The 26556-nt window shown below is 39.9% G+C and overlaps 1 protein-coding gene across 2 annotated transcripts in view; it reads left to right on the plus strand.

The window, feature by feature from the left end:
- MARCHF1 (membrane associated ring-CH-type finger 1) overlaps positions 1–26556 on the plus strand; it is a 688453-nt gene that overhangs the window by 560169 nt on the left and 101728 nt on the right. The window contains exon 2 of one of the 2 annotated variants that reach the window (XM_055434162.2): positions 175–915. The exons of the other annotated variant lie outside the window; for it this stretch is intronic. Within the exon in view, the coding sequence (XP_055290137.2) occupies positions 175–915 (741 nt within the window). The remainder of the gene's footprint in view (positions 1–174; positions 916–26556) is intronic. 2 annotated transcript variants of the gene reach the window in all.

The following is a 26556-nucleotide window of genomic DNA, read 5'->3' on the forward strand; positions in this document are numbered from 1 at the left end:
TTTTTTTTCCTTTACTACATTTCCCTCATTTGATCTTTGTTTGCAAACTTTGGGTCCATGCTGTCATTTTCATCTCTCTCTTTTTCTGTTTCCCATGGCTGTCCTCTCCTTTCCAATTCCCATGGCTTTCCTCCCCATCCCAATCCCTCATCCTTTGCCTGCTGCTTTGTCTAGATCTGCCATCTCACATGACATGTCAGGAGCCTCACTTGAGCACAGCACCCCTGTCACAGTGCTGAGCCCTGCTAGGCAGGAGCCTGGTAAGAAACCAGTAACACAGAAGCCTAGGAGGAGGAGGCGGGCCGCTCAGAGGTATGAGCATGCCCAAGAACAGGGGAGAGGGAGAAGAAGCGACTTTCACCTCCACCTTCCCAGCCCACGATGCAGTGAGACCGACACAGATTCCTCAGACTCATCTTCCACCCGTGAGAGTCATTGGATTCAGGCAAAGAGAAGAGCCCAAGTGAAGTTCCGCCTCTCGCGGAGAAGAAGGAGAACTAAACCAAGTGGAAACCAGGCTGAGTCTTCTGCTCCTAATGATATCAATCCAGTACACTTGGGATCCAAAGATAAAAAGCACGCGGAGCTGACCAGCTGTGAGAGCTGCTCTTTAAACCTGCACAGAGCAAAAAGCACAACGTATGAAGGATGTGGTGTCTCCCTGTCGAGAGGGTCCTCTGAGAGTAAAAGACCCTCAAGGCAGCAACAGGAGAGCAGAGGGGAGGACCACGACAGGGATCCTAAACTCTTCCATCGGTGTGGGCAAAATGAAACAACAATCAAGAGAAGATTTTCAGGGACAGATTCCAGCACTGAAATGCTGGCGGTCAAAGGTGGCAAGTCTGCTGATGATGCGGGGTTCCAGGAGCCTCCTGCCACGGACCGTGACGGGTCTGATCATTTACACGCATGCAGGTCAGTCTCTCCAGAGAAAGATTTGATGCCCCCCAAATATACCTCCTCCCGCTGTGAGTTACATGTGTGTATGTCCCCTGCCCTCAAAACACAACATTTATTCATACTGTTATTTGTCTGATTGGATATAAGGTGATAAAATGAGCAAAGGGGTGGGGAGAATGATGCACAAATATCCGTGGATTTGAAATCTTTTCCAAAATAGCTTGCTTTCCCCTTCTTCCTTCTTTTAACTGAAAGATGATTTATCCTGATCAAAGAATTGTCAAAACAAGTCCTGTCCCCTCTCTCAGTAAAGACAAGAATTGTGGAGGAAACATGAATGACAGTGTGAGATCTCAGTGCAAATCTGGTGAACTTTTAGCACCCTGACAGGATATTCAAGGCTTGGGGGGATTAAGGTCAGATTTTTGTATCAGAAAAGTCTCCTCTGCAGTTGGTGCCAATTTGTTCTCCAGTTGTCCGACTCAGCAGGTAATTCAAGACTGAAAGGACACAGAAACAGGTCACAGATGCACCAGCGGAGCTGCTGGGACCTTCTGAGAAGGAGACAACATTAACTTTGGTGATACCCATGTACTAAAAAGTTTCAACATGCAAATAATTCATATTAATATCTACGAGACTGCTTGCTTACACTTTTTACCCAATTGGATGCAGTTTTCAGAATAATTTAAAGTTTAAAAAAAAAAATGATGTGACTACCCAGGTTAGTTTGCACCAATGAGACAATTTGAAACAAAACAAATATGTTGAATGTTCCTATTACCTGATCATTTAAGTTACTTGGGTTCTGTTTGGGAGCAAGTCAAGTTTTTTTCCTTTGCATAATGCTTGGTTTGGGGGCTTGCTTTTACAAAAGTGGTACTTCATAATACATGTGTGTGCTTTCATGTGAATCACAGGACCCAGAGAAAGCTTCCTATGCTCACTCAGGGCAGGACGAGAAGGAGAATTAATCTGTGGATGCAAATAATATTTTAATGGCTTGTTCCTCTGAAAATTTTATGGGTCATTCAAAAAACGCTCAATTACTTATTCACTCAGGCATTTATTGATTACAGTGCATCAGGCTTTTATTGCAGGCATTTGACATCTGAGAGCTTACTGTCTGGTGGAGATGAACACAAACTATTCCACAGTTAATTGCAGTTGTGATAAGTGACGTAGGAGTGTATAATGAGGAAAGTAGATCTGTGCTGGGAGATCAGAGAAGGACTGTCTTAAGGAAGTGACGAACTGCCTGTGGCCCAGGCGTGACGGGAACTAACCGAGTAAGGAACAGGGAAGGGTGTGCAGACAGCATGCCACTGGGGTCTGGGGAACCGAAAGCTGCTTCTGCTGCCGGGGTATGGAAAGGGAGGGGGCGCCGGTGGGGATGAGATCAGAGAGGTGGGGAGGGCCGTGGAAAGCACGCTAAGGGAGAAGTGACACCGTTTGACCCATATACTGAAACAAGCAAGTTTCTGGTAATCTTTTGACTATGACTTAAGTGTGGCTTCGCTACAATGTCTGGGGACGGACTAAAACACTATTTCTAGTCTAGACTAATAACTTCCCATTAGCAAACATCTGTGGTCATTTCCAGAATCTACTCTTGCCTAGAAAATCCCATGGATGGAGGAGCCTGGTAGGCTGCAGTCCGTGGGGTCGCTAAGGGTCGGACACGACTGAGCGAGTTCACTTCCACTTTTCACTTTCACACATTGGAGAAGGAAATGGCAACCCACTCCAGTGTTCTTGCCGGGAGAATCCCAGGGACGGGGGAGCCTGGTGGGCTTCTGTCTATGGGGTCACACAGAGTCGGACACGACTGAAGTGACTTAGCATCAGCAGCAGCAGCAGCAGCAGCTGTAGGCTTAATGGTAACTGGAGAAAAAGGAGTGCTTGTAATTCGAGTCATAGTGGCTGGTCTTCCAAAGTTAAAAGCACTGCTCTGGAGAAAAAGAATATTTAACATAGACTCCTATTAATAAAGAGAGATCAATGGGCCTATAGCTATTTCTTGCTGTGAGTTACTGTCAAAATACACCCACTAAGCAAATCCTATGGGCCATATTTTATACTGGGAGCTGAGGATATAAAGTGACAGAAAGACTTGATTCTTCACTTGAGTGGCCTATTAACTAGTGTCAGAAGTTAGATGTACACTTGAAAAGATGAAAGTTCAAGATGGTGAGTTTTAAAAGAGGAATACTGCAGGAATTTGAAAAAAAGGAAATTGCTGGGAGCTGCCACAACCTGCTGCTACTGCTGCTAAGTCACTTCAGTCGTGTCCGACTCTGTGTGATCCCATAGACGGAAGCCCACCAGGCTCCCCCGTCCCTGGGATTCTCCAGGCAAGAACACTGGAGTGGGTTGCCATTTCCTTCTCCAATGTGTGAAAGTGAAAAGTGAAAGTAAAGTTGCTCAGTCGTGTCCGACCCTTAGCGACCCCATGGACTGCAGCCTACCAGGCTGCTCCATCCACGGGATTTTCTAGGCAAGAGTACTGGAGTGGCTTGCCATTGCCTTAGCTGGGGGTTGGGACTGAGGAAAGGAGAAGCTAGCCTGGCAGAGAGGCCTGGTGGGCATCTGGGCCCTTGGGGCAGGGTGGGCAGGATCCCCTCAGGTGGGCAGGATCCCCCTCATGTGGGCAGGATCCCCCCACCACCAGATCATCAGAAACAACTGAACGCTTGGCATTAGTAAGGGCAGACCCTACAGGAGTCAAGAATGACTCCAGATCTTGGGCCTTGGGAGGGAGTAAAAGCTGGTGTTACTGACAGAAACAGAAGGGTCAGAGGCCAGCTAAATTGGGAAAGACAATGAGTTCAATTATGGGCAGGCTGTTTTTGGTGGCGCTGGATCAGCTATTGAGCAGACAACATAAGTCACATCACTGAAATGTGGGAGGGCAGTCCAGGCTCAGTCTGAGTGTTTTTTCAAGCATTAGTGAACTATACACAGATTGACATTAAATAGCTGCATATTTCTACTGGTCATTCACGTGATGTCTGACCACAGGACAATCACACCAAGATATTAACAGTGAAAATCTTCTCAAGGCCAGAGAGGATCTGGGTACCATTCTCAGGGGGGTGACTGAGATGCTTGGAAAGTGAATGACATCTCTAAAGGCTGTATATGGACCAGCTTGAGCACCAGGATCCCTGTATAGGACAGGAAGATGAACTTGCACTCCTGCCACTTCAAACATGAACAAGCAGGACCAGTCTCAGCCAGAACCACAAAGCAGAAGCAGCTTCTAAGCCCCTTCTTACTTGTTTTTTCCTGGTATTTAGTCCCACAAGGATAATTTACCCACTAGCCACTACCCATTCTACCCACTCTACCCACTATTGTCAAAGCCTCATGCAGAGAAAGTGTCTCTATTAGTACCCTACAACTAAGGAAATTTAAATCATCATGCCATCATACCCACACTTGTGGAATGGGAAAGATTTTGCCTTTTTTTATATAGAAACTTTACATTAAAAATTATGTTAGCTTATGCTTGAAACTTTTCAATAGCCTCTTAGTTGCCATCTGTGGTGAGTTCAAAATCTTTAATAGAATTTACAAGGGTCTGAATGATCTGTCAGACCAGCCTCCTCAGCTTCACCTGCATTGTTAACAATGACCTGCTCAAGCTGGTCTGTCTTCAGGTCTCTGAAAGAGGCAGGCTCTCACCTTTCAGGAATGCCTTCATGTTATCTGATCTTCACTTCATCAGATTAATTCTAATCATTTTTTCTTAATTTAGATGTAATTCCTTTGGGGAAAACTTTGTGATTCCCTAACCAACACTCAGGTCCCCTTCACTTCCATATCATCTTTTAAAACTTTTATTGCAATATTGTTCATTTATTATATTGTATTAGTCTCAAGTGTACAGAAGAGTAATTCAGTCAACATAGCCTAATTTTTTTTAATTAATTTATTTTTATCGCTAAATTCACTGATTAGCTCTAATAATTTTCTGATACTATCTTTAGGGTTTTCTATGTAGAGTATCATGTCATCTGCAAACAGTAAGAGCTTTACTTCTTTTTTTCCAATCTGGATTCCTTTTATTTCTTTTACTTCTTTGATTGCTGTGCTTGGACTTCCAGAACTATGTTGAATAATAGGGGTGAAAGTGGGCACCCTTGTCTTGTTCCTGCTCTTAGGGGGAATATTTTCAGTTTTTCACCATTGAGAATAATGTTTGCTGTAAGCTTATCATATATGGCCTTTACTATGTTGAGGTAGATTCCTTATATGCCCATTTTTAGAAGAGTTTTAATCATAGATGGGTGCTGAATTTTGTCAAAGGCTTTTTTTGCATCTATTGAGTTTTTCGTATGGTGTTTATCATTCAATTTGCTAATACAGTGTATCATATTGATTGATTTGCATATATTGAGTTTGAGTGAACTCCGGGAGTTGGTGATGGACAGGGAGGCCTGGCGTGCTGTGATTCATGGGGTCGCAAACAGTCGGACATGACTGAGAGACTGGACTGAGAGACTGGACTGAGTGACTGAAGAATCCTTGCATCCCTGGAATAAACCCAACTTGATCATGGTGTAGGAGATTTTTGATGTGTTGCTGAATTCTGTTTGCTAAAATTTTGTTGAGGATTTTTGCATCTATGTTCATCAGTGATATTGGCCTGTAGTTTTCTTTTTGTGTGTTATTTTTGTCTGATTTTGGTGTCAGGGTGATGGATGCCTCATAGAATGAATTTGGAAGTGTTCCTTCCTCTGCAATTTTTGAGAGTTTTAGAAGGATAGGCATTAGCTCTTCTCTAAGTATTTGATAGAATTCTCCTGTGAAGCCATCTGGTTTTGTTTTTTGGGAGATTTTTGATCACAGCTTCAATTTTAGTGATTTTATTTGGGTTGTTCATAATTTCTATTTATTCCTGGGTTCAGTGTTGGAAGATTGAACTTTTCTAAGAATCTGTCCATTTCTTCCAGGTTGTCCTGTTTTTTTTTGTTTTTTTTTTTTTTGCCATATTCAATTCAGTTCAGTTCGGTCACTCAGTCGTGTCCAACTCTCTGCGACTCCATGAATCACAGCACACCAGGCCTACCTGTCCATCACCAACTCCCGGAGTTCACTCAAACTCATGTCCATTGAGTCAGTGATGCCATCTAGCCATCTCATTCTCTTCGTCCCCTTCTCCTTCTGCCCCCAATCCTTTCCAGGATCAGAGTCTTTTCCAGTGAGTCAACTCTTCGCATGAGGTAGCCAAAGTATTGGAGTTTCAGCTTTAGCATCAGTCCTTTCAATGAACCTGCAGGATTGATCTCCTTTAGAATGGACTGGTTGGATCTCCTTGCAGTCCAAGGGACTCTCAAGAGTCTTCTCCAACACCACAGTTCAACTTTATGTCATATAGTTGTTCATAATAGTCTGTTATAATCCTTTGTATTTCTGCATTGTCTGTTATAACTTCTCCTTTTTCCTTTCTAATTTTGTTGATTTGATTCTTCTCTCTTTTTTTCTTGATAAGTCTGGCCAAAGGTTTGTCAATTTTGTTTATCTTCTCAAATAACCAGCTTTTAGTTTTACTAATCTTTACTATTGTTTCTTTCATTTCTTTTTCAATTATTTCTGCTTGGATCTTTATGATTTCTTTCCTTCTGCTAATTTAGGGTTTTGTTTTTTTTTAATCTTATTTTTTCAGTTGTTTTAGGTGTAAAGTTAGATTTTCTATTTAACTTTTTTCTTGTTTCTTGAGGTAGGATTGTATTGCTATAAACTTCCCTAGCCTGGTGGGCTTCTGTCTATGGGGTCACACAGAGTCGGACACGACTGAAGCGACTTACAGCAGCAGCAGTAGCAGCACTGCTTTTGCTGCATCCCATTGGTTTTGAGTTGTTGTGTTTTCATTGTAATTTTTTTCTAGGAATGTTTTGGTTTCCCTTTTGATTTCTTCAGTAACCTGTTGGTTATTTAGAAATGTATTGTTTAATCTCCATGTGTTTATGTTTCTTACAATTTTTTCTTGTAATTGACATCTAGTCTCATAGCGTTGTAGTCAGAAAAGATGCTTAATATGATTTCAATTTTCTTAAATTTATTGAGAATTGATTTGTGACCCAAGATGTGGTCTATCCTGGAGAATGTTCCATGTGCACTTGAGAAGAAAGTGTACTCTTCTGCATTTGGATGGAATGTCCTGAAGATATCAATGAGATCCATCTTATCTAAGTATCATTTAAGACTTGTGTTTCCTTATTAATTTTCTGTTTTGGTGATCTGCCCATTGGTGTGAGTGGAGTGTTAAAGGCTCCTATTATTGCTGTGCTACCATCAGTTTCTCCTTTTATGAATGTTAGTGTTTGTCTTCTGTATTGAGGTGCTCCTATGTTGGGTGCATAGATATTTACAATGTTATGTCTTCCTCTTGGACTGATCCCTTGTCTATTATGTAGTATCCTTCCTTATCTCTTGTAATCTTCTTTATTTTATGGTCTATTTTGTCTGATATGAGGCTTGCTACTCCAGCTTTCTTTTGCTTCCCATTTGCATGGTATATATTTTTCCATCCTCTCACTTTCAGTCTGTATGTGTCTTTAGGTCTGAAGTGGGTTTCTTGTAGACAGGATATATATGGGTCTTGTTTTTGTATCCATTCAGCCAGTCTGTGTCTTTTGGTTGGAGCACTTAATCCATTTACATTTAAAGTAATTATTGATATTTGTGTTCCTATTGCCATTTTCTGAATTATTTGGAGTTGATTTTATAAGTCTTTTTTCTTCTTTCGGATTTCTTGACTAAATAAGTCCCTTTAACATTTATTCTAAAGCTGGATTAATGGCACTGAATTCTCTTTAACTTTTGCTTGTCCGGAAAGCTTTTTATTTCTCCATCAATTTTGAATGAGATTCTTGCTGGGTACAATAATCTTGATTGTTGATTTTTCCCGTTCAGTACTTTAAATATATCCTGCCATTCCCTTGTGGCCTGCAGAATCTCTGCTGAAAGGTCAACTGTTAAATGTATGGGGTTTCCTTTCTATGTTGCTTGTTGCTTTTCCCTTGCTCCTTTTAATATTCTTTATTTGTGTTTAGTCTTTGTTAGTTTGATTAGTATGCATCTTGGTGTGTTTCTCCTTGGGATTTTTCTATATGGGACTCTGTGCCTCTTGGACTTGATTGATTATTTCCTTTTCCATGTTGGGGAAATTTTCAACTACAATCTCTTGAAAACTTTTCTCATACCCTTTCTTCTTCACTTCTTCTTCTGGGACCCCTATAATTCGAATGTTGGTGCACTTGATATTGTCCCAGAGGTCTCTGACACCATCGTCAATTCTTTTCATTCTTTTTACTTTATTCTGCTCTTCAGAAGTTATTTCCACGATTTTATCTTCCAGCTCACTGATTCGTTCTTCTGCTTCAGATATTCTGCTATTGATTCCTTCCATAGTATTTTTAATTTCAATAAGTGTGTTGTTTATCTCTGTATGTTTATTCTTTAATTCTTGTAGGTCTTTGTTAATTGATTCTTGCTTTTTCTGCTTTTGTTTTGAAGGATTTTGATCATCTTTACTATCATTATTCTGAATTCTTTTTTTCAGGTAGTTTACCTGTTTTCTCTTCATTTATTTGGACTTCTGTGTTTCTAATTTGTTTCTTCATTTGTGTAGCATTTATCTGCTTTTTCATTATTTTTTTTTTTTAACTTATTGTGGTTAAAGTCTCCTTTTCCCAAGCTTCAGGGTTAAATTCTTTCTTCCTTTTGGTTTCTTCCCTCCTAAGGTTGGTCCAGTGGTTTGTGTAAACTTCATATAGGGTGATATTTGTGCTGAGTTTTTTTTTGTTTGTTTGTTTTTCCTCTGATGGGAAAGGCTGACTGAGATGGTAATCGTGTCTGCTGATGATTGGGTTTGTATTTTTGTCTTGTTTAGATGAGGCATCCAGGACAGGTTTCTACTGGTGGTTGGGTGATGTCGGGTCTTGTATTCAAGTGGTTTCCTTTGTGTGAGTTCTCACTATTTGATACACCCTAGAGTTAGTTCTCTGGTAGTCTAGGGTCTTGGAGTCTGCTCCTACTCCAAAGGTTCAGGACTTGATCTCTGGTCAGGAATGAAGATTCCACAAGTGGTTTGTTATGGCGTTAAGTGAGATTAAAACAAATACCCAAAAATGAGAAACCAAAGAGGAACCCCAGAAAATGGCAGTTACAAAATCAGGCAAATAATAATTGAAATAATAGAATATATACATATAAATGTACACCCATAAGCAAAGTCAAAATAGTCCAACAAAAATAAAGTACAGTCGATTGACCCAATGAACAAAGGAAATAAAAAACTATGTTTACAAGTTAAGAACAAAACTAACTAAGGCACAAACTGGAAAATAAAACTAAAGCAAGGTGACAAGTGGGGAATAAAGCAATGAAAACAAGACTAACAAATATGTTGAGGGGAAAGGAAGGAAAGAAAGAAAAGAAAGCAAGAACAGATATGCAAAGTTATATAGAGGTAGATGAAGATTTATACATTGAAGATCAACTTCAAGGGCAAAAGAACAGTAGGAAAGTCAACCAAAGGAACAAATGTAGAAAAAAATGTAATAAGTTTAAAAAATTAAAATTATTTGAAAAAAGGAAGAAGAAAGAAAGAAAGGAAAAAAGAAAATGAAAACTCCACACAACTGCAAAAGCCCAATGTAGAGGCACAGGTATATAACAATAAAAAGTGTGACTGAATACACACACACACATATATTTATATACATACCCATAAGCAAAATCAAAACAGTCCAACAAAAATAAAGTACAATAGATTGACCTGATGAACAAATGAAACCAAAAATTATATCTACCAGTTAAGAACAAAACTAACTAAAGCACAAACTGAAAACTAAAGCAAGGTGACAACTGGGGAATAAAGCAATGAAAATAAAACTAACAAATATGTTGAGAGGAAAGAAGAAAAAGAAAGAATAGGTATGCAAAGTTAAATAGAGGTAGATAAAGAAGATTTATGTACATTGAAGATTACCTGCAAGGGGAAAAGAATATAGCCCACCAGGCTCCTCTGTCCATGGAATTTTCCAGGCAAGAGTACTGGAGTGGATTGCTGTTTCCTTCTCCAGGGGATCTTCCTGACCCAGGGATCGAACCAGGGTCTCCTGCACTGCAGGCAGACGATTTAGTGTCTGAGCCACCAGGGAAACACACATATAAAGAAGATTTATATACACTGAAGATTAGCTGCAAGGGGAAATGAATAGTAAGAAAAGCAAACAAAGAATAAATGTAGAAAAAATAATAATAGGTTTAAAAAATTAAAATTAAAAAGAGAGAGGAAAAAAAAGAAGAAGGAAAACTCCACAGAACTGTAAAATCCCAACATAAGAGGCAGAGGTTTAGGACAATAAAAAATGTGACTTAGTGAAAAAAAAGCTCAAAATTTTAATTAGATTTCATAGTGCCAATAAAATTGACAACTACAACAGAGGGGGAAAAACAAGCAAACAAATCCAAAAGAATCTACAGCACAAGTCAAAGCATAAGAACAATAAGTGTTTCTCTTGAGTCACTGCTGTCAGGGTCCTTTCCCTCGCTGGGAGTCACAGTCCACTTCACCTCCCTAGGATGCCCTCCAACACTGTGCTGGTCTCTGGACCTGCTGTGGGGTCAGTTCAGAGTCTAATCTGGTCCTACTCCTGTGTGCTCTCTTGACTCTAATGTCCACAGCTCTCAGAACTAGTGTGTTTTCTTTTGTGGGAGCTCTCAAATTTCTTTAATATATTCCATAGACACAGAGTCTGCCTAGTTGATTGTAGGAATTTAATCTGCATCTTGTTCAAGTGGTGGGAAGGTTCTGGGTCTTCTTCCTTAGACACACTTCCCCTGGGTTTCAATTGTGGTTTTATTTCCACCTCTAGATGTGGGTCATCCACTGTGGTTTGCTCCTGAGGCTGCCCTGGAGGACTTGGGTTTGCTCCTGTGAGGGCCAGGTGTGGAGGTGGTGCAGCTGCTTGGGTCACAGGGGTTCTGGCAGCATCAGGTACTCAGGTGAGTTTGCAGCTAGGGCAGCAGGAAATAGTGCTCTAGAAGGCATGGCAACCAGTATTGGCCAATACACTCCAGTATTATTGCCTAGAGAACCTCTCTGATGGAGAAGCCTGGCAGGCCATGATCTACAGGGTCACAAAGAATTGGACACGACCAAAGACACCCAGCATGTATACACACAGGATTTTTTTTGCCTGTGGCATCTCTGCTCCAGTGAGTGTTGAGGGTGAAGGTAGTAAAATTTCTTGGCTTGTGGGGACCCTGGTGGCACAAAGTGTGCAGGACATGGACATAACTCCTCTGCCCAAGGAGTTATGGCCCTGAGTCTTTTTTTCAAGTCTCTTGTAGCTGGCAATGAGAAGGCCTCTTTGGCCAGTCTTTCTCCATGCTCTGCCTTTTTAGGCACTTAGAGAGATCCTTTACCTGGAGTTCTTCTCTGTTGTTTGGAGCATCAAGCACATAGAGAGGGGTCGTTGGCTGGAGTCCTGCTCTGTAATTCAGTGCATCAGGCATTTGATGGGCCAGCCTCTCTATTGTTCAGCCTCTGATGCTGGCGTATGGGGGAGAAAGACTATGGTGATGTCTCCACCGCCTACGTGTGACTCAGCAGTATCCCCTTGCTTCCACGGCTGCCTGGCTTTCCTCCACAGGCATTTCCCACCTCAATCTCCTCCCTCACATCCCCTTGATCCGTCTCTCTGTAGTCAACAGCAGCCCTCACCCTGGGATTGCTCCACAATCCCTAAATTCCAGCTCCTAGCTGCTGCGCCTTCCAGGAGCCCTCATCCCTGTTGGGGGTATGTATGGCTGTGGCAAGGACTGTGTGATTTTTATTCCATTTAGGCTGCCACAGATCAGCTGTTTCATTCCCAGTCTTAAATGTTTCTTCTCTGATGCAGACAACTGCCCCACTGTGGAGATCAGAGCCCTGCTTCAGTTCCCCCAGCCACCAAGGGCAGATCCAGTCCTATTAACCCTCCTGTTTTTCCTACTGAGTTTTGCGTGGTTCTATATATTCTTTTCCACTGGTCATGTACTCCTGTCCACTCTCAGCTGGTGTTCTGCATGCACTTCTGTGTCTGAAGGTGTATCCCTGATGTATCCGTAGAGAGAGATGGACTCCAAATCCACCTGCTCCTCCACCATCTTGTTCTCCCCTGACCATAGCCTAATTTTTAATTGCCAACATCTATGTATTTTTATGACTGAAGAAATCAGGTTTGTTTTCTGCAATATCCAAAATGCCTGGCAGATAGCACATATTCAATATACAGTTTTTGATTGAACAGATTCAGGGAAAATGAATTTTTCAAAGGGAGTCATTATTCCTGTGTGAAATTATAGTAGTAAGTGGTGGGTTGCCTCACCTGTGGTAGAGCCCCATGTAGAGCATGCTGTCCACCAGCTGTTAGTAGATATCAGGGTCAACGACAGGGCCTATTCAAAGGCAATCGCACTCTTGGGCATACACACCGAGGAAACCAGAATTGAAAGAGACACATGTACTCCAATGTTCATTGCAGCACTGTTTATAATAGCCAGGACATGGTAGCAACCTAGATGTCCATCTGCAGACGAATGGATAAAAAAGCTTTGGTACATATACACAATGGAGTATTATTCAGCCATTAAAAAGAATACATTTGAATCTGTTCTAATGAGGTGGATGAAACTGGAGCCTATTATACGGAGTGAAGTAAGCCAGAAAGAAAAACACCAATACAGTATACTAACGCATATATATGGAATTTAGAAAGATGCAAATGATAACCCTGTATACGAGACAGCAAAAGAGACAAAGACGTATAGAACAGTCTTTGGGACTCTGTGGGAGAGGGTGAGGGTGGGATGATTTGGGAGAATGGCATTGAAACACGTATGTTGTCATATGTGAAACGAATCACTAGTTCAGGGTCTATGCATGTTATAGGATGCTAGGGGCTGGCGTGCGGGGATGACCTAGAGGGAGGATAAAGGGAGGAGGGAGGTGGGAGGGGGGTTCAGGAGGGGGAACTTATGTAAAACCGGGGAGAATTCATGTCAATGTATGGCAAAACCAACCAATATAATATTGTAAAATAATTTGCCTCCAATAAAAAATAAATTAATTACTTAAAAAAAAAAAGATCAAAGATCCAGGGTGCCACAACTAAAAGCTGGTTCCACCAAATAAATATATATAATTAAAAAAAAAAAAAAGCAGACCCTGTCCCCACCCCCAGAGTCTCTGATGCCTTCTTCTGGGGTTGGACCATGACTCTGCACTTCTAATACATTCCCAAGTGATACAGATGCTTTTGATCTAGGGACCACAATTCAAGAATCTCTGTTCGATGCTACAAATTGTCCCTGGTAAAGACTGAGTTTGGGAAGCATAATTAGAGTTTTATGTCATCCTCTGCTGAGCTCTGACACAAAGCACAAATCAGATCACCTTCCTGATTTCACACTGTCATCCCAGTGTAGGGTGGGTCGTCAGACTGAAACCACGAAGTCCCAGCTTTACCAGGAACTCAGCTGTCATCGTTTGACTATTATTTCCCTTCAAATCCACTTCCCCATCCTAACTGCCCCTTCTTGCCAAAAATTTTCTGTTTTTGACAATCTTTTTCTTCTCATTGAGTATATCTGGTTCCCACCAAGTCCTGCCACTTCTTCTGGATGCCGCTTTTATCTGGGTCCTCTTCCCCATTACCACCCTACCCTTATGATTCTCTTCGACCTGTCTATTCTCCCTCTTCATCCACACTTTACCCCAGTTTGGTCTGGACTCATCTATCATGTTAAAATTGGCTGAAACTAGTTAAAATGAGCTTGCTGTATTAGCCACAGAAATTGAAACTTCAGGTGTACAGATGGCCTCAAGACCTCCTGAGAGTCAGTTAATGTGGTTCCCTTGCTTCCATGCCTTCTCTCTGTGGTTCTCATTTTCTCTGGCTACAGTCAAGCTTCCTCTGTACATCGGAGAGAATAAGCATTGTGGACAGAAACAGTGGCAGCCTTACATTTTACCAGTAATGGCTTCACAGGAAAGGGAAATGTTCTCTTCAAGCAGTTTCAAGAAATCCCAGAGAAGGAATAGAATTAGCCTTTTTTAGGTCACATCCGTAGGCTAATCACTGTCAGCAGGTCACTATGCTTGGACTATGTCCTTGAGTGAGAAGGTTCGATTTAAAATGTAGCTGCTGGCAACCTCTTCAGAAACTTGAGTTGGGGAATGAGTATTCTAACACCATAAAGAATAGCACCAGTACCAGAACAAGTGGGAAAAGAATTATAAGCAGGAAAAAGCAAAAAGACAAACAGTACAAGGTCCCACTGTATAGCACAGGGAACAATATTCAAATGATAAACCATATTGGAAAGAATATAAAAAAGAATATATATATATGTATATATATGTGTGTGTGTATATCTGTGTGTGTGTATGTACTTAGTTGCTCAGTCATGTCTGACTCTTTGCGACCCCATGGACTGAAGTCCGGCAGGCTCCTCTGTCCATGGGGATTCTCCAGGCAAGAATGCTGGAGTGCGTTGCCATGCCTCCTCCAGGAATATATATATATATATGGCTTCCCTGGTAGTTCAGTTGGTAAAGAATCTGCCTGCAATACAGGAGACCCAGGTTCGATCCCCGAATGGGGAAGATCCCCCAGAGAAGTAAATAGTAACCCACTCCAGTATTGTTGCCTAGAAAATATCTTGGACAGAGGAGCCTGGCAGGCTACAGTCCATGGGGTTGCCAAGAATTGGACACAGCTTAGCAACTAAAACACCAACATATTTATTAATCATACATATATATATTTATTTATATTTGTTGTTCAGTCACTCAGTCATGCCTAATTCTTTGTGATCCCATGGACTACAGCACACCAGGCTTCACTGTCCTTCACTATCTTCTGGAGTTTGCGCAAACTCATGTCCATTGAGTCAATGAAGTCATCCAACCATCTCATCCTCTGTCATCCCCTTCTCCTCCTGCTTTCAATCTTTCCCAGTATTAGGATCTTTTACAATGAGTCAGCTCTTTGCATCAGGTCGCCAAAGTACTGGAGTTTCAGCTTCAGCATCAATCCTTCCAATGAACATTGATGGTTGATTTATTTTAGGATTGACTGGCTTGATCTCCTTGATGTCCAAGGGACTCTCAAGAATCTTCTCCAGCACCACAGTTCAAAAGAATCAATTCTTCAGCACTCAGCCTTCTTTATGGTCCAACTCTCACATCTGTACATGACTCCTGAAAAAAACGTAGAGTCACTTTGCTATAGAGCAGAAATTAAACAACACTGTAAATCATTTTTTTAAGTAATGTTCAACTAACATCAAATGCAATTCTTCCCTTCCTAAATATTTGTCATCTTTTCCAAATGTCCATATTTAGATATGTTTCCTTATTTTTATCCTCTTCCATGAAGCTTTTCCAGACTATTCTGGACCATGGTGACTTTTTCCTTCTTGAAATTTCCACAATCTTTATAGTCAGTATCACGTGTTTAGTACTGTCATTTGTTAGTAATTTCGTGTGTATTGGTTCCCTTTTTTCTACACAGCAAGCCACTTGAAGGTAGGAATTGTCTCACACCTATTTTTCTCCGTATGCAGTGGACGTGCTAAGTCACTTCAGTCATGTCTGACTATTTGTGACCCACTTAAAGCACAATTTTCTCTCCCTGTCATCCTGTGTGCCTGTTTGCTCACTTATTTACACATTGAGCAAGTATTTCTTAGAAATTTCAGTTCAGTTCAGTTCAGTTGCTCAGTCGTGTCCGACTCTCCATGACCCCATGAATCACAGAACGCCAGGCCTCCCTGTCCATCACCAACTCCCAGAGTTCACTCAAGCTCATGTCCACAGAGTCGGTGATGCCTTAGAAATTTACTCTGTATCAAAGCAAATTTTTAGAAGCTGGAAATACGGTGGAAAATGCAGTAATGGCTTCATCCCTAAATAATTTATATTCCATGTGATAAGAAAAATAATCAAACAGGTAAATGTTTTTTTTTTTTAATCCATGAATAAATAAAGCTAAAGGAACATACATACATCTATAAACAAAGCAGGTTTCCCTGAGGAACTAATAATTAAAGAACAATCCAAAGGAGTTAAAAGAAGAGATACACTATTTTAGGGAAAACATATGGCACAAATGAGCACACAAAGACGAGCAAGATTTGAAGGAAAAGGATTTCCTTGTGGCCCAGCAGGGAGCAGGAGGAGGGGTGGGAGCCAACCATGAGCTCTTTATCAGCCACAGTTAGGAGTTTGGAAGATATCCTAATGACAAGGGGAAATTCCTGTAGACTTTCAAGTAAAAGAAAGACATTGTTTGTTTTATATTTTGGAAAAACACTCAAGCTTCTTTTGGAAAACAGATAGGAAGGACAAGACAGAAGCCAAAGAAACCCTGTTAGAAAGTTAGTGCTGTGTTCTGGGAAAGAAGGTGATAGAGGCTATAAGAATAAAAAGACGTAGATGAGGGACTTGCCTGGTAATCCAATATTTAGGACTCTGCCTTTCCAATGCAAGGGGTTGCAGCTTCAATCCCTGGTCAGAAAACTAAGATCCCACATGCCTTGTGGTAGAGCCAAAAATATAAAATAAATAAAATAGGTAAGCAACAAAGATTTGCTGTATAGCACAGGGAACTATCAAACAAAAAAAGAAAAAGTAGATGGATTTTTAAAATATTTTGAAAGTAAATCAAGTAGAACTCAATGATTAAGTATCTGCAGGGGATCTCATGTTTCTGATTTAGATAACTGGGTAGATTTTATTACCATTTACTATAGAGAGAACACACTGTTTAGGAGGCAGATAGAAAAGAAGAGGAATTCAATTTTTGACACGATAGTCTGAGGCACAAAATAGACATCCAAAGGGAGATATTGAAGAGACATATACAGGTCCGGAGGTCAGAAGAGGCATTGCAACTTTAGATGAAGATTAGGAGGTCTTGGCCCAATAGGTGGCTATTGGTGAGCTCTCCCATAGGAAACTGTAAACTGAGAAGATTCAGGCATGGAGAACCCCATGGAACTGCAGCATTTAATGGTCCTGGGATAGGGCAAGGAGCAGGTGGAAACCAAAGAATGTGTGAAGGAAACAGAGAATGGATGGAAGTGGAGACAGAGGGCAACTGGGAGGCCTACTTCTGCATTTAGAGAGCCCTTGAGCTCAGAGAGAGAAAGAGGTTGAAAACACAGAAAACTGGGAGGATTGCTTATGTATTGAGGCACCAAAAAGGATGGAGCCCAAAGCACAGAATAGAAGGGTTGCTATGGTAAAGAAAATAGGTGTGTCTTTCTTTCCAATAGGAGTGAATGAGGAAATGGTACATATGAACAAATGCCAATCTACAGATTATAAAATTTCTTTTTATGGCCTTAAAGAATGAGGAGAGTTTTCAGGGTTGAACATCCATGGAAATTTGAATTACAGATAAACAAGTAGCTTTTCACTGGGGCACACTCATAATGTAAAAAGTATTCATTGTTTATCTGAAATTCAAATTTCACTGGGCATGCTGATATCTTTTTTTCTAAGTCCAGCAGTGCTAAGAATAGCAAGAGAGAAAAAGCACACTTAAAGCACTGCGAAGACTCATAACTAAGCTTATGGGACTGCAGCTGCAGGAAGTGCAATTTCCCTTTGCAGCTCATCATTTAAATGCAGATACCACCAAAGGAGGCAATTGGACACGGACCTACAGGAGTGACATCATGAACTAGCCAGGTTCCACACTTAGCACAGCTTCACAGATTTATCCATACGTGTCCCCAGAAAAAGTTGAAATTTTAAAACTGAGATAAATATGCTTTACAACTAAGATGTTTAAAGCAAAGTAACATTCCACTGAGCAGTTTTTCTCTCAATATCCATTTAACGGAAAAAAAAAAAAATACTGCTCTTTACTTTCCCCTTTTAAGCAGTTATGATGGTCATTGGGAAGGCTAGGTTCATAGATTTATGGTCCATCCCGGTCACTTTCCTGTTCCTCAAAGTCTGTTCTTTGAGGACCCCTGAATATCAGCACACTTATTATCTATTGTTACCGAACCAAATTTGGGTTGTGGTGTAGAAAAAGTACACCGTTTATTGCAGGCGCCAAGCAACGAGTCCAGGGCAGCTAGTACTCAAAATACCCAAACTCCTCGATGGGAGTCAGTAAAGCATTTTTAAAGTCCAGGTGAGAAAGGGAGTCATAGGGAATACAATCAGCTTGTGCACAATTCTCTGATTGGTTGATGATGAGGTAACAGGGCAGGATCATAGGGTTAACATTATTAGTCATCAGATGCCAGTAAGTCTGAGGACTGCATGCTCATGGTCATCAGGTGGTTAATTTCTTCTATTTGATAGGGGTTTTAGTATCTGTAAAACTACTCAGCTAATATGTATCAGATACTGCTATCCAGATACTTCATAGAGGAGATATGGCAGAGGATATGGGGAAGGGTCTGAATTGGGAAGGCCCCATAGGGTCCTCCCTGGAGAAGGGAAAGTCTACCCACTCCAGTATTCTGGCCTGGAGTCAGACGCAACTGAGCAACTTTCACTTCACTTCACATAGTGTCCTGCTCAGTTATACTATTTCTTCCTTGGACATATCATTTTCTGGGAGTCTCTTTCTTCCAAAGCCTCTAATTGTGAAAGCATTCTAATAGTTAATAGCCTGTGTCCTATTCGCTGTTAGTCCTAGATTTATATGCACTCCATAGATTTATTTTGTACTTCTGTTGCATATTCTGTTACTTCTTTCTATTAGTCATTCTGTACAAACAATGAGACCAACATTCAGTTGTCAACGTCCATTCCATGAATGAAAGATAAGTTTCTCAACATCTTCAACATTCAGGTCAGAAAGTTTATTTGAAGTGGCCTAGAGAGAACCATTCATTTCCAAGAGTTAACAGAATTTATTGTCTTCTTCATGCCTTTGCTTTGGTTTGCTGAGTCTTGTAGGCATTAATAACAACCTTTCTCCTGTTTATTCTAAATTATAGCTGAGCTGGTAGGAAATGCAGGCATGAATATTACCTCCAGAGATGAGTTACTCAGGGTGACTCCACACAGAGTCACGAGGTCTCACTTTCAATTCTTGCCTTCTCTTTACTTGGAGAAGGCTGGCTACAAAAGGTGAAGTGGCCCTCTCTTCATTTGTATGATAAAAAAAGGAGAAAAATCAATATATTTTTCAAATAGATTCATTGCTAGTCTAATACATGTTTTAGAACTAATTTCTTTCCTAGAAGTGAATAATTGAATTCTTTGCAGTCCTCAGCAAAAATTAAAGCATACATGATGCTTCTTTATTTTACAGAGTAAAAGTTCTCAAAAAAAATAACTAATTATGACATCACATTTTAATATTTTGTGTGATTTCACATAGAATTTCAGCATTTATCTCAGTAATTTGTATTTTGAATAAACAAGAACAATGAAAACACTTAAATGTGTGTGTGTGTGTGTGTGTGTAACATATAGAAAAAAACTTGAAAGGCTAGCAGAAATGGCATTTTTTTTCTGTTTTTCAATGATACATCTTATCTTAGCAGGCTTTTTTATTTCTAATTGTTCTGAATTTAGGAGATAATCTTTTCAGAAACAAAATGACAGTCTCATCAATAATACTAGTTGTCTTTACTAGTAAATTATCTTACATGACCAAAATCAAGTGAGTTGATTCATTACCTTCAATTTGGCTAATGAAGCCACTCTGATTTTTGAAAAGAACATGTATTCTGTAGGCCAATTATTTAACAAGTAGTGATTTTAGAAAGAAGAAAAGAGAAACAATAGAAATTTTCTGCCTGTAAATATGTCTTAGAGTAAATTTGAATCAAGTAGGAATTTTCCAAATTTGGAAAGCTTCAGGCAAAAGTAGATAGAAGTATGATGTTCCTTCAGAGGAAAAATTCAGTGTCTATGTATTATGAAGCAGTTTACACTTTACTATGTTTGTCTTTTTGTTGGTAAATAACCAATTATACCAAAGTGCAAAATACTGAATAAGCAGGAATATCAGTTAGATCAAGTTTATCTACTTCTTATTTAAGGACAATATGTATTTAGAATTTACAGTTATCTTGAACTATGCCCTTTCTTTAAAGAATTTATATCTGTTCGCCAGTATGGAAAAAGAACAGAAAAGAAAAACACCCTCTCTCTTCTTTCAGTCACACAGATTCCTTTTTAATCCTATGTATTTATGAAAACAGAAAATGAACACTAGGTCAATATTGGGTACAGTACTTGTTGCTACCAAATCATGATTTGTATCTGAGAATGTATTTATAGCTCGAGCATATCCTGCATTCCTAATTACCATATTTGAGTCCTTATCTTCTTTGTAGCCATTGCAGAGTAGTTCTCCATTCATTTTATTTTTTCATATAAACTTATTTATTTTAATTGGAGGCTAATTACTTTACAATATTGTAAATTTCTGCAATCATCTCAGACATAGGTAAATTTAAATACAGTGTCTAATTCAGTTCAGAAGTTAAGATGTCCCTGGAGCAGCACTAGTAAGTTGCCTTCTGTTTATAGAACTCTGACTCTCAAACTCAGAGCCATGACCTCCCTACCACCTCTATCAGAGGCAGTAAGGGCTCCAGAGGACTCAGTTCTCTTCCACTAACTTGCAGGTTTATGCAGAACTGAAGATGCCGGAGTTCCTGGGTTTGAGAAGCTTCTTGGAGGGGGCTTTTACTTTAGACATTATATTGAAGATTTTTCTCTTTCCTTCATGATTATCTAACAAGTAACCATCAAAACCTCTCTATTTTCTGCCTTAGTTGAACCATTTTGTGCTTGTCTGTCCCTTTGAGCCTCACCTTAACAAATTCTGGTGTCTGTATTTTAGAGATTTGGGGGTTTAGGCTAGCTTGCAACTCTGAGAGTGTTAACTAAAGTGTTTCGCCAGTCTCAGACAACAAGAAGGGAGAAAAGGAAGAATAAATAAAGAAAAAAATAGTGACTAGAATGAAATAGAAGTCATAAACACGATCAAAATTTCCATGATTGGAGGAACCCTGGTTCCTCCTACAGGATGAGCCCACCTCACCCTGTAGTTCTCAATCTGGGCTGCTGGTTAGAGTCACGGGGGAATTTTCTTTCTTTCTTTTTTTTTTTTTTTAATTTATTTATTTTAATTGGAGGCTAATTACTTTACATTATTGTATTGGTTTTGCCATACATTGACATGAATCTGTCCTGGGTGTACATGTGTTCCCCATCTTGAACCCCCCCCCCTCCGCCACGTCCTTCCCCATCCCATCCCTCTAGTTCATCCCAGTACACCAGCCCCGAGCACCCTGTATCATGCATCGAACCTGGACTGACGATTTGTTTCACATATGATAATGTTGTTACCAGGGCTTCATGCAGATCCCTTTAAAAGTGATGTCTCAGCAACGGCACAACTTTAAAAATCTCCCAGATGGGAACTTCCCTGGTGGTCCAGTGGTTAAGAATCCCCCTACCAACGCAGGGGACACAGGTTGGATCTTGGTCAGGGGACTAAGATCTCACATACTGAGAGCAACTGAACCCAAGAGGTGCAACAAAAGAAAGCTCACACACTGAAACAAAGACTCAGAGAGCCAAAACAAATAAAACAAAAAAATAACACTGCAGGTGAACTAATTGGCTCCCAGAAGATACATGTGTCATGAGAACCCTACTTAGGACAGAAGCCCAACTGGCGGCTTGTTTGTGATCTCGTCATAGTAGAACAGAGTCTGGGATGAGAAATAAGTACAGATAATTTCCTCTTGGCTCTTGAAACAATTTGGGACAGGGGTTCCCAAATGTGACAATTCAATTGGAGGACATACAAGATACAATCGCCTTTCACAGTTTTCATCTTGGATGAAACCTTAAATTTATCATCTAGTTGCAACTTCCTTACAGATTACATGATAGGAAATAAAACCCAACTAAATCCATAGTTTGCAAAGGATAATCCCTCCACTAGTAGCATCAGAATCATGTGGGAAATTGTTAGGCATGCAGATCATCGGGTCCCAACTTAGACCTACCGAATAAGAAACTCTTGGAGCAGGACCCAGCCCCGAGTTTGACTGACCTAGCCCTCTGTGTGAGTCTGATGCATGCATAATTTTGGGACCCACTGAAGCAGAGACTGCAGAGGACAAAAGAGACAGTTTAATAGAATGTGTTTACACCTTCATGGGGTAAGCATAGGGTTCTGGAGAGGGTCAAGAAAAGAAGTCTGATGCAAATCTGCACAAAGCAAGTAAAGGGGATGATACATGTTTGTATTTGGTAACTTTCTATGCACTTTTAAAAATTAACGCTTTTTTCATATATATGTGTATATATAAATATGTGCTTTTATGTATGAATATATATAGAGAGATAGATGAATTGCAAGCAGGAATGAAGATTACTGGGAGAAATATCAATAACCTCAGATATGCAGATAACACCCTTATGGCAGAAAGTGAAGAAGAACTAAAGAGCCTTTTGTTGAAAGTGAAAGAGGAGAGTGAAAAAAGTTGGCTTAAAGCTCAACATTCAGAAAATTAAGATCATGGCATCCAGTCCCATAACTTCATGACAAATAGATGGGGAAACAGTGGAAACAGTAAGAGACTATCTTCTTAGGCTCCAAAATCACTGTGGATGGTGATTGCAGCCATGTAATTTAAAGATGCTTGCTGCTTAGAAGGAAAGCTATGTTCAACCTAGACAGCATATTAAAAAGCAGAGACATTACTTTACCAACAAAGGTCCATCTAGTCAAGGCTATGATTTTTCCAGTAGTCATGTATGGATGTGAGAGTTGGACTATAAAGAAAGCTGAGCGCCAAAGAATTGATGATTTTGAACTGTGGTGTTGGAGAAGACTCTTGAGAGTCCCTCGGACTGCAAGGAGATCCAACCAGTCCATCCTAATGGAGATCAGTCTTGGGTGTTCATTGGAAGGACTGATGCTAAGGCTGAAACTTCAATACTTTGGCCACCTGATGTGAAGAGCTGACTCATTGGAAAAGACCCTGATGCTGGGAAAGATTGAAGGCAGGAGAAGAAGGGGAAGGCAGATGATGAGATGGTTGGATGGCATCACTGACTCAATGGACACGAGTTTGGGTAAACTCCGGGAGTTGGTGATGGACAAGGAGGCCTGGCGTGCTGCAGTCCATGGGGTCACAAAGAGTCGGACACGACTGAGTGACTGAACTGAACTGAACTGATGCATGTGTACGTGCTTAGTCAATCAGTCAGTTATGTCTGACTCTTTGCAATCCCATGGACTGTAGCCTGTTGGGATCCTTTGTCCATGGGATTTTCCCAGGCAAACATACTGGAGCCAGTTGCCATTTCTTTCTCCAGGGGCCCTTTCCGACCAGGGATCAAAAATATGTCTCTGGTGTCTCCTGCATTAGTAAGCAGACATTCTTTACCACTGTGCCACTTGAGAAGCACATGTATATATGTGCTTGGGTATACACATGTATACATACTTAAACATGTGCATACCCAAACATGTGTATATAGCCCTATATACATGTCTATACAGGGCTTACCTTGTGGCAATGTAGAATTCACCTGCAATGTAGGAGTCACAGATTCAATCCCTTGGTTGGGAAGATCCCTGGAGAAGGAAATGACAACATGGGAAATCCCAAGGTCAGAGGAGTCTGGCAGTCAGTCCTTGGGGTCACAAAGGTTGTATATGGCTTAGTGACTAAACCACCATGACATGTGTATATATATGCATAGGAAAGTGAAAGTTCCTCAGTTGTGTCTGACTCTTTGCGACCCCATAGACTATACAGTCTATAGAATTCCATAGAATTCTTCAAGCCAGAATATTGGAGTGAGTAGTCTTTCCCTTCTCCAGGGGATCTTCTCAACCCAGGGATCAAACCCAGGTCTGCCACATTGCAGGCAGATCCTTTACTAGCTGAGCCACAAGGAAAACCCAAGAATACTGGAGTAGGTAGCCTTTCCCTTCTCTATCATATCTTCCTGACCCAGGAATCCAACCGGGGTCTACGCCATTGCATGTGGATTCTTTACCTAATGAACTATGAGAGAAGTGTATATATATGTATACACACATACACGCATATATATATATATATACACATACATACATGTATACATATATGTGTGTATACCCATGCATGTGCATCACACACACACACACACACACACCCCAAAAGGATAATTGAGAAATTCAAGACACATGAAAACAAGGGTAGAAAACTACTAAATCCACAAAAAAATACAAACATGGAGGTCTACTACAAGTTTTAATTTTCATAGGTACAGTGATCAAAGCAAAAAAAGAAACAGGATTCAGAGAAAAGCAAATCAAGTGTTCAGATAAGATATGATTTTTTTCAGTAATGAAAAATAACTGAACAAATTTCTCTCCTTATAATTTATTGAGGACATCTCAATAGACTGAATTGCTCCTTGACTGCCTGGTGTAAGCAACGTGTGCCACTTTCTTTGACAATCAAGGTTTGGCAGGTGACAGGGTTAAGGTCCATATCAAGAAGGTGGAGAGCCGCCTCAAGATGATCACTTAAAAAGACATTTCTCCATCTCCAAAACTCCCTGGACACTCAGTATTTGTGGGAAGAAACAACATCAAAGAAACAAATGCCTGTGTCCACTGGCACCCTACACTTTTTCTTGAGAAACAACTCAAGATCAATCCTCTCTTGTGTAACCACTTTAATTTCCCCTGGTTGTATATAATAATTTGCACATTCTTGCAAGGATGATTTTAAAATTATATCATGTCTTGTTTTATTTTTATTTCAATATTAAATAAAATGTGTCATTGCAAGAGCCTATTGATTTTATAAGAAATGCAAAGATGTATCCTGAAAGTCACAGCTTATGTATTTTTTATTGTTTTGTATGACTGACTGTGTACAATAAGTCATTTGTGAAGGAGAAAAGGTTGGGATAAAATTATCTTAGATTTGCTTAGGAAGTGCCTTCAAACAATTTAAAAAAAGAGAATATGCTTCTTCTTCACCATCCCCCTCCACCTTTGCCACACTGAGCCAATGTGACAAAATACAATTATAGGTTGAGGCCACCCATTAAAAGTATTCACAGTCATACAGATTTACTACAAATGAAGCCACACCTCCACTATCCCTTGGGAGATATCTTAGCCCAAATTCTACTCTGTGCAGAAACAAGGATCAGAAATGAATTTAGCTTCTGTACTTACTTCATACCTTTCCCAGTGGAGAGTTAGCATGCAGATTAATGATTAATTCTCATGTAGCTATCACAATGATACATTACAACTATAAAGACAGACACCTGCAATTCTATTTGCAACTGTTTAATTCCTCTGCATTTTGTCAAATGCCATTAAGGGATCAAGTGTGGGAATCAGCAAATTCTGCTCCAGTGATTCATGTTATGATTCATGATTCAAATTCTATTTAATGTGAATATTCTGAAAAGGGTTAAATGTATACATTTACATCTATAACATACATATATGTATGTATGTATACAATAGATATATAATTTCCTATAATAGTTAAAGCTGTTATAATCAGACTCAAGTAAAATGCTATTTGTATGAAATCAAACTGAATTTATTAGTTTATATTCACCATGTACTTCCTTAGAGAATATACACATTAAGATGCTATTTGAAAAGTAAAACCGTTTAAAAATAAAAGATAGTTTTCATTATAGTAACAGTCAAGAGGTTTTTAAATATTAAGCCTAGACTTTTACCTTCTCTTTTCTCTGTGTCTTAAAGCAAAAGACAGCTGCATCAATATCAAGAAAGTGGAGGAATATTACTGTTGTTCATATTATATATCAGCTATAGCTCATCAGAAAACAAAATAAACTGGGAATTTATCATGACAGTCATCTACTCTTTCTTTAACTTACACGATGTGTAGGGCAATGACATGCTTGAAGTCATCATTCTGCACTTGCATTTCTCACTTTTGCGGTTTGTGCGTGAAAAAGAAATGTTCTCTTTTATCTTTCACTAAATCTTCTATTGAAGTTTTACATTTAAAAAATTTAATTGTTTCTATCTTCACATTAAGACAGCTGCTTCAAAGACTTAACAAAAAGGCAAAGGTAACTGGAAAAGATAAAGCGATTGTATCTGGTATATATAATTAATGAAATTCATTCATACTTAATGTGCAGGAAAATGATATCAATTTATCATTTAGATTATACCATAGTGAAAAATATTGCCCTCCAAAGAGAAAGATCAAAAATTCAGGGGAGGTTTGAACAGGAATGCAAATAAAGAGCAGGCACTGAAAAAAGCCTCAATGAACGGTGTTGAAAAGGTTCAAACACATCCACGAATCTGAGCAATGGAAAAATGCTAATGACAGCTGAAGCGACCCCTTTCTGTGGTTTATTGTAAGTTGATTTTATCTTCTAGGAAACTGAAGCAGAATTATCATAAACCTAAATGGAATGTTTGAATATACATTGCAGAGATCAGAGATGTACACCATAGCTGGCATGAAATGTTACATTTTATATAGTTAGACTTCAAAAAGTACAAAGACATCCCTGGCACTTGTGTATGCCTGTGGGGTGGAGGCGGGAGACAAATTATTCTTAACACTCTCCTATTC

This window comes from Moschus berezovskii, chromosome 5, assembly GCF_049115385.1.
Source record: "Moschus berezovskii isolate FMDL1 chromosome 5, NW_MosBer_1.0, whole genome shotgun sequence".
NCBI lineage: Eukaryota > Metazoa > Chordata > Mammalia > Artiodactyla > Moschidae > Moschus > Moschus berezovskii.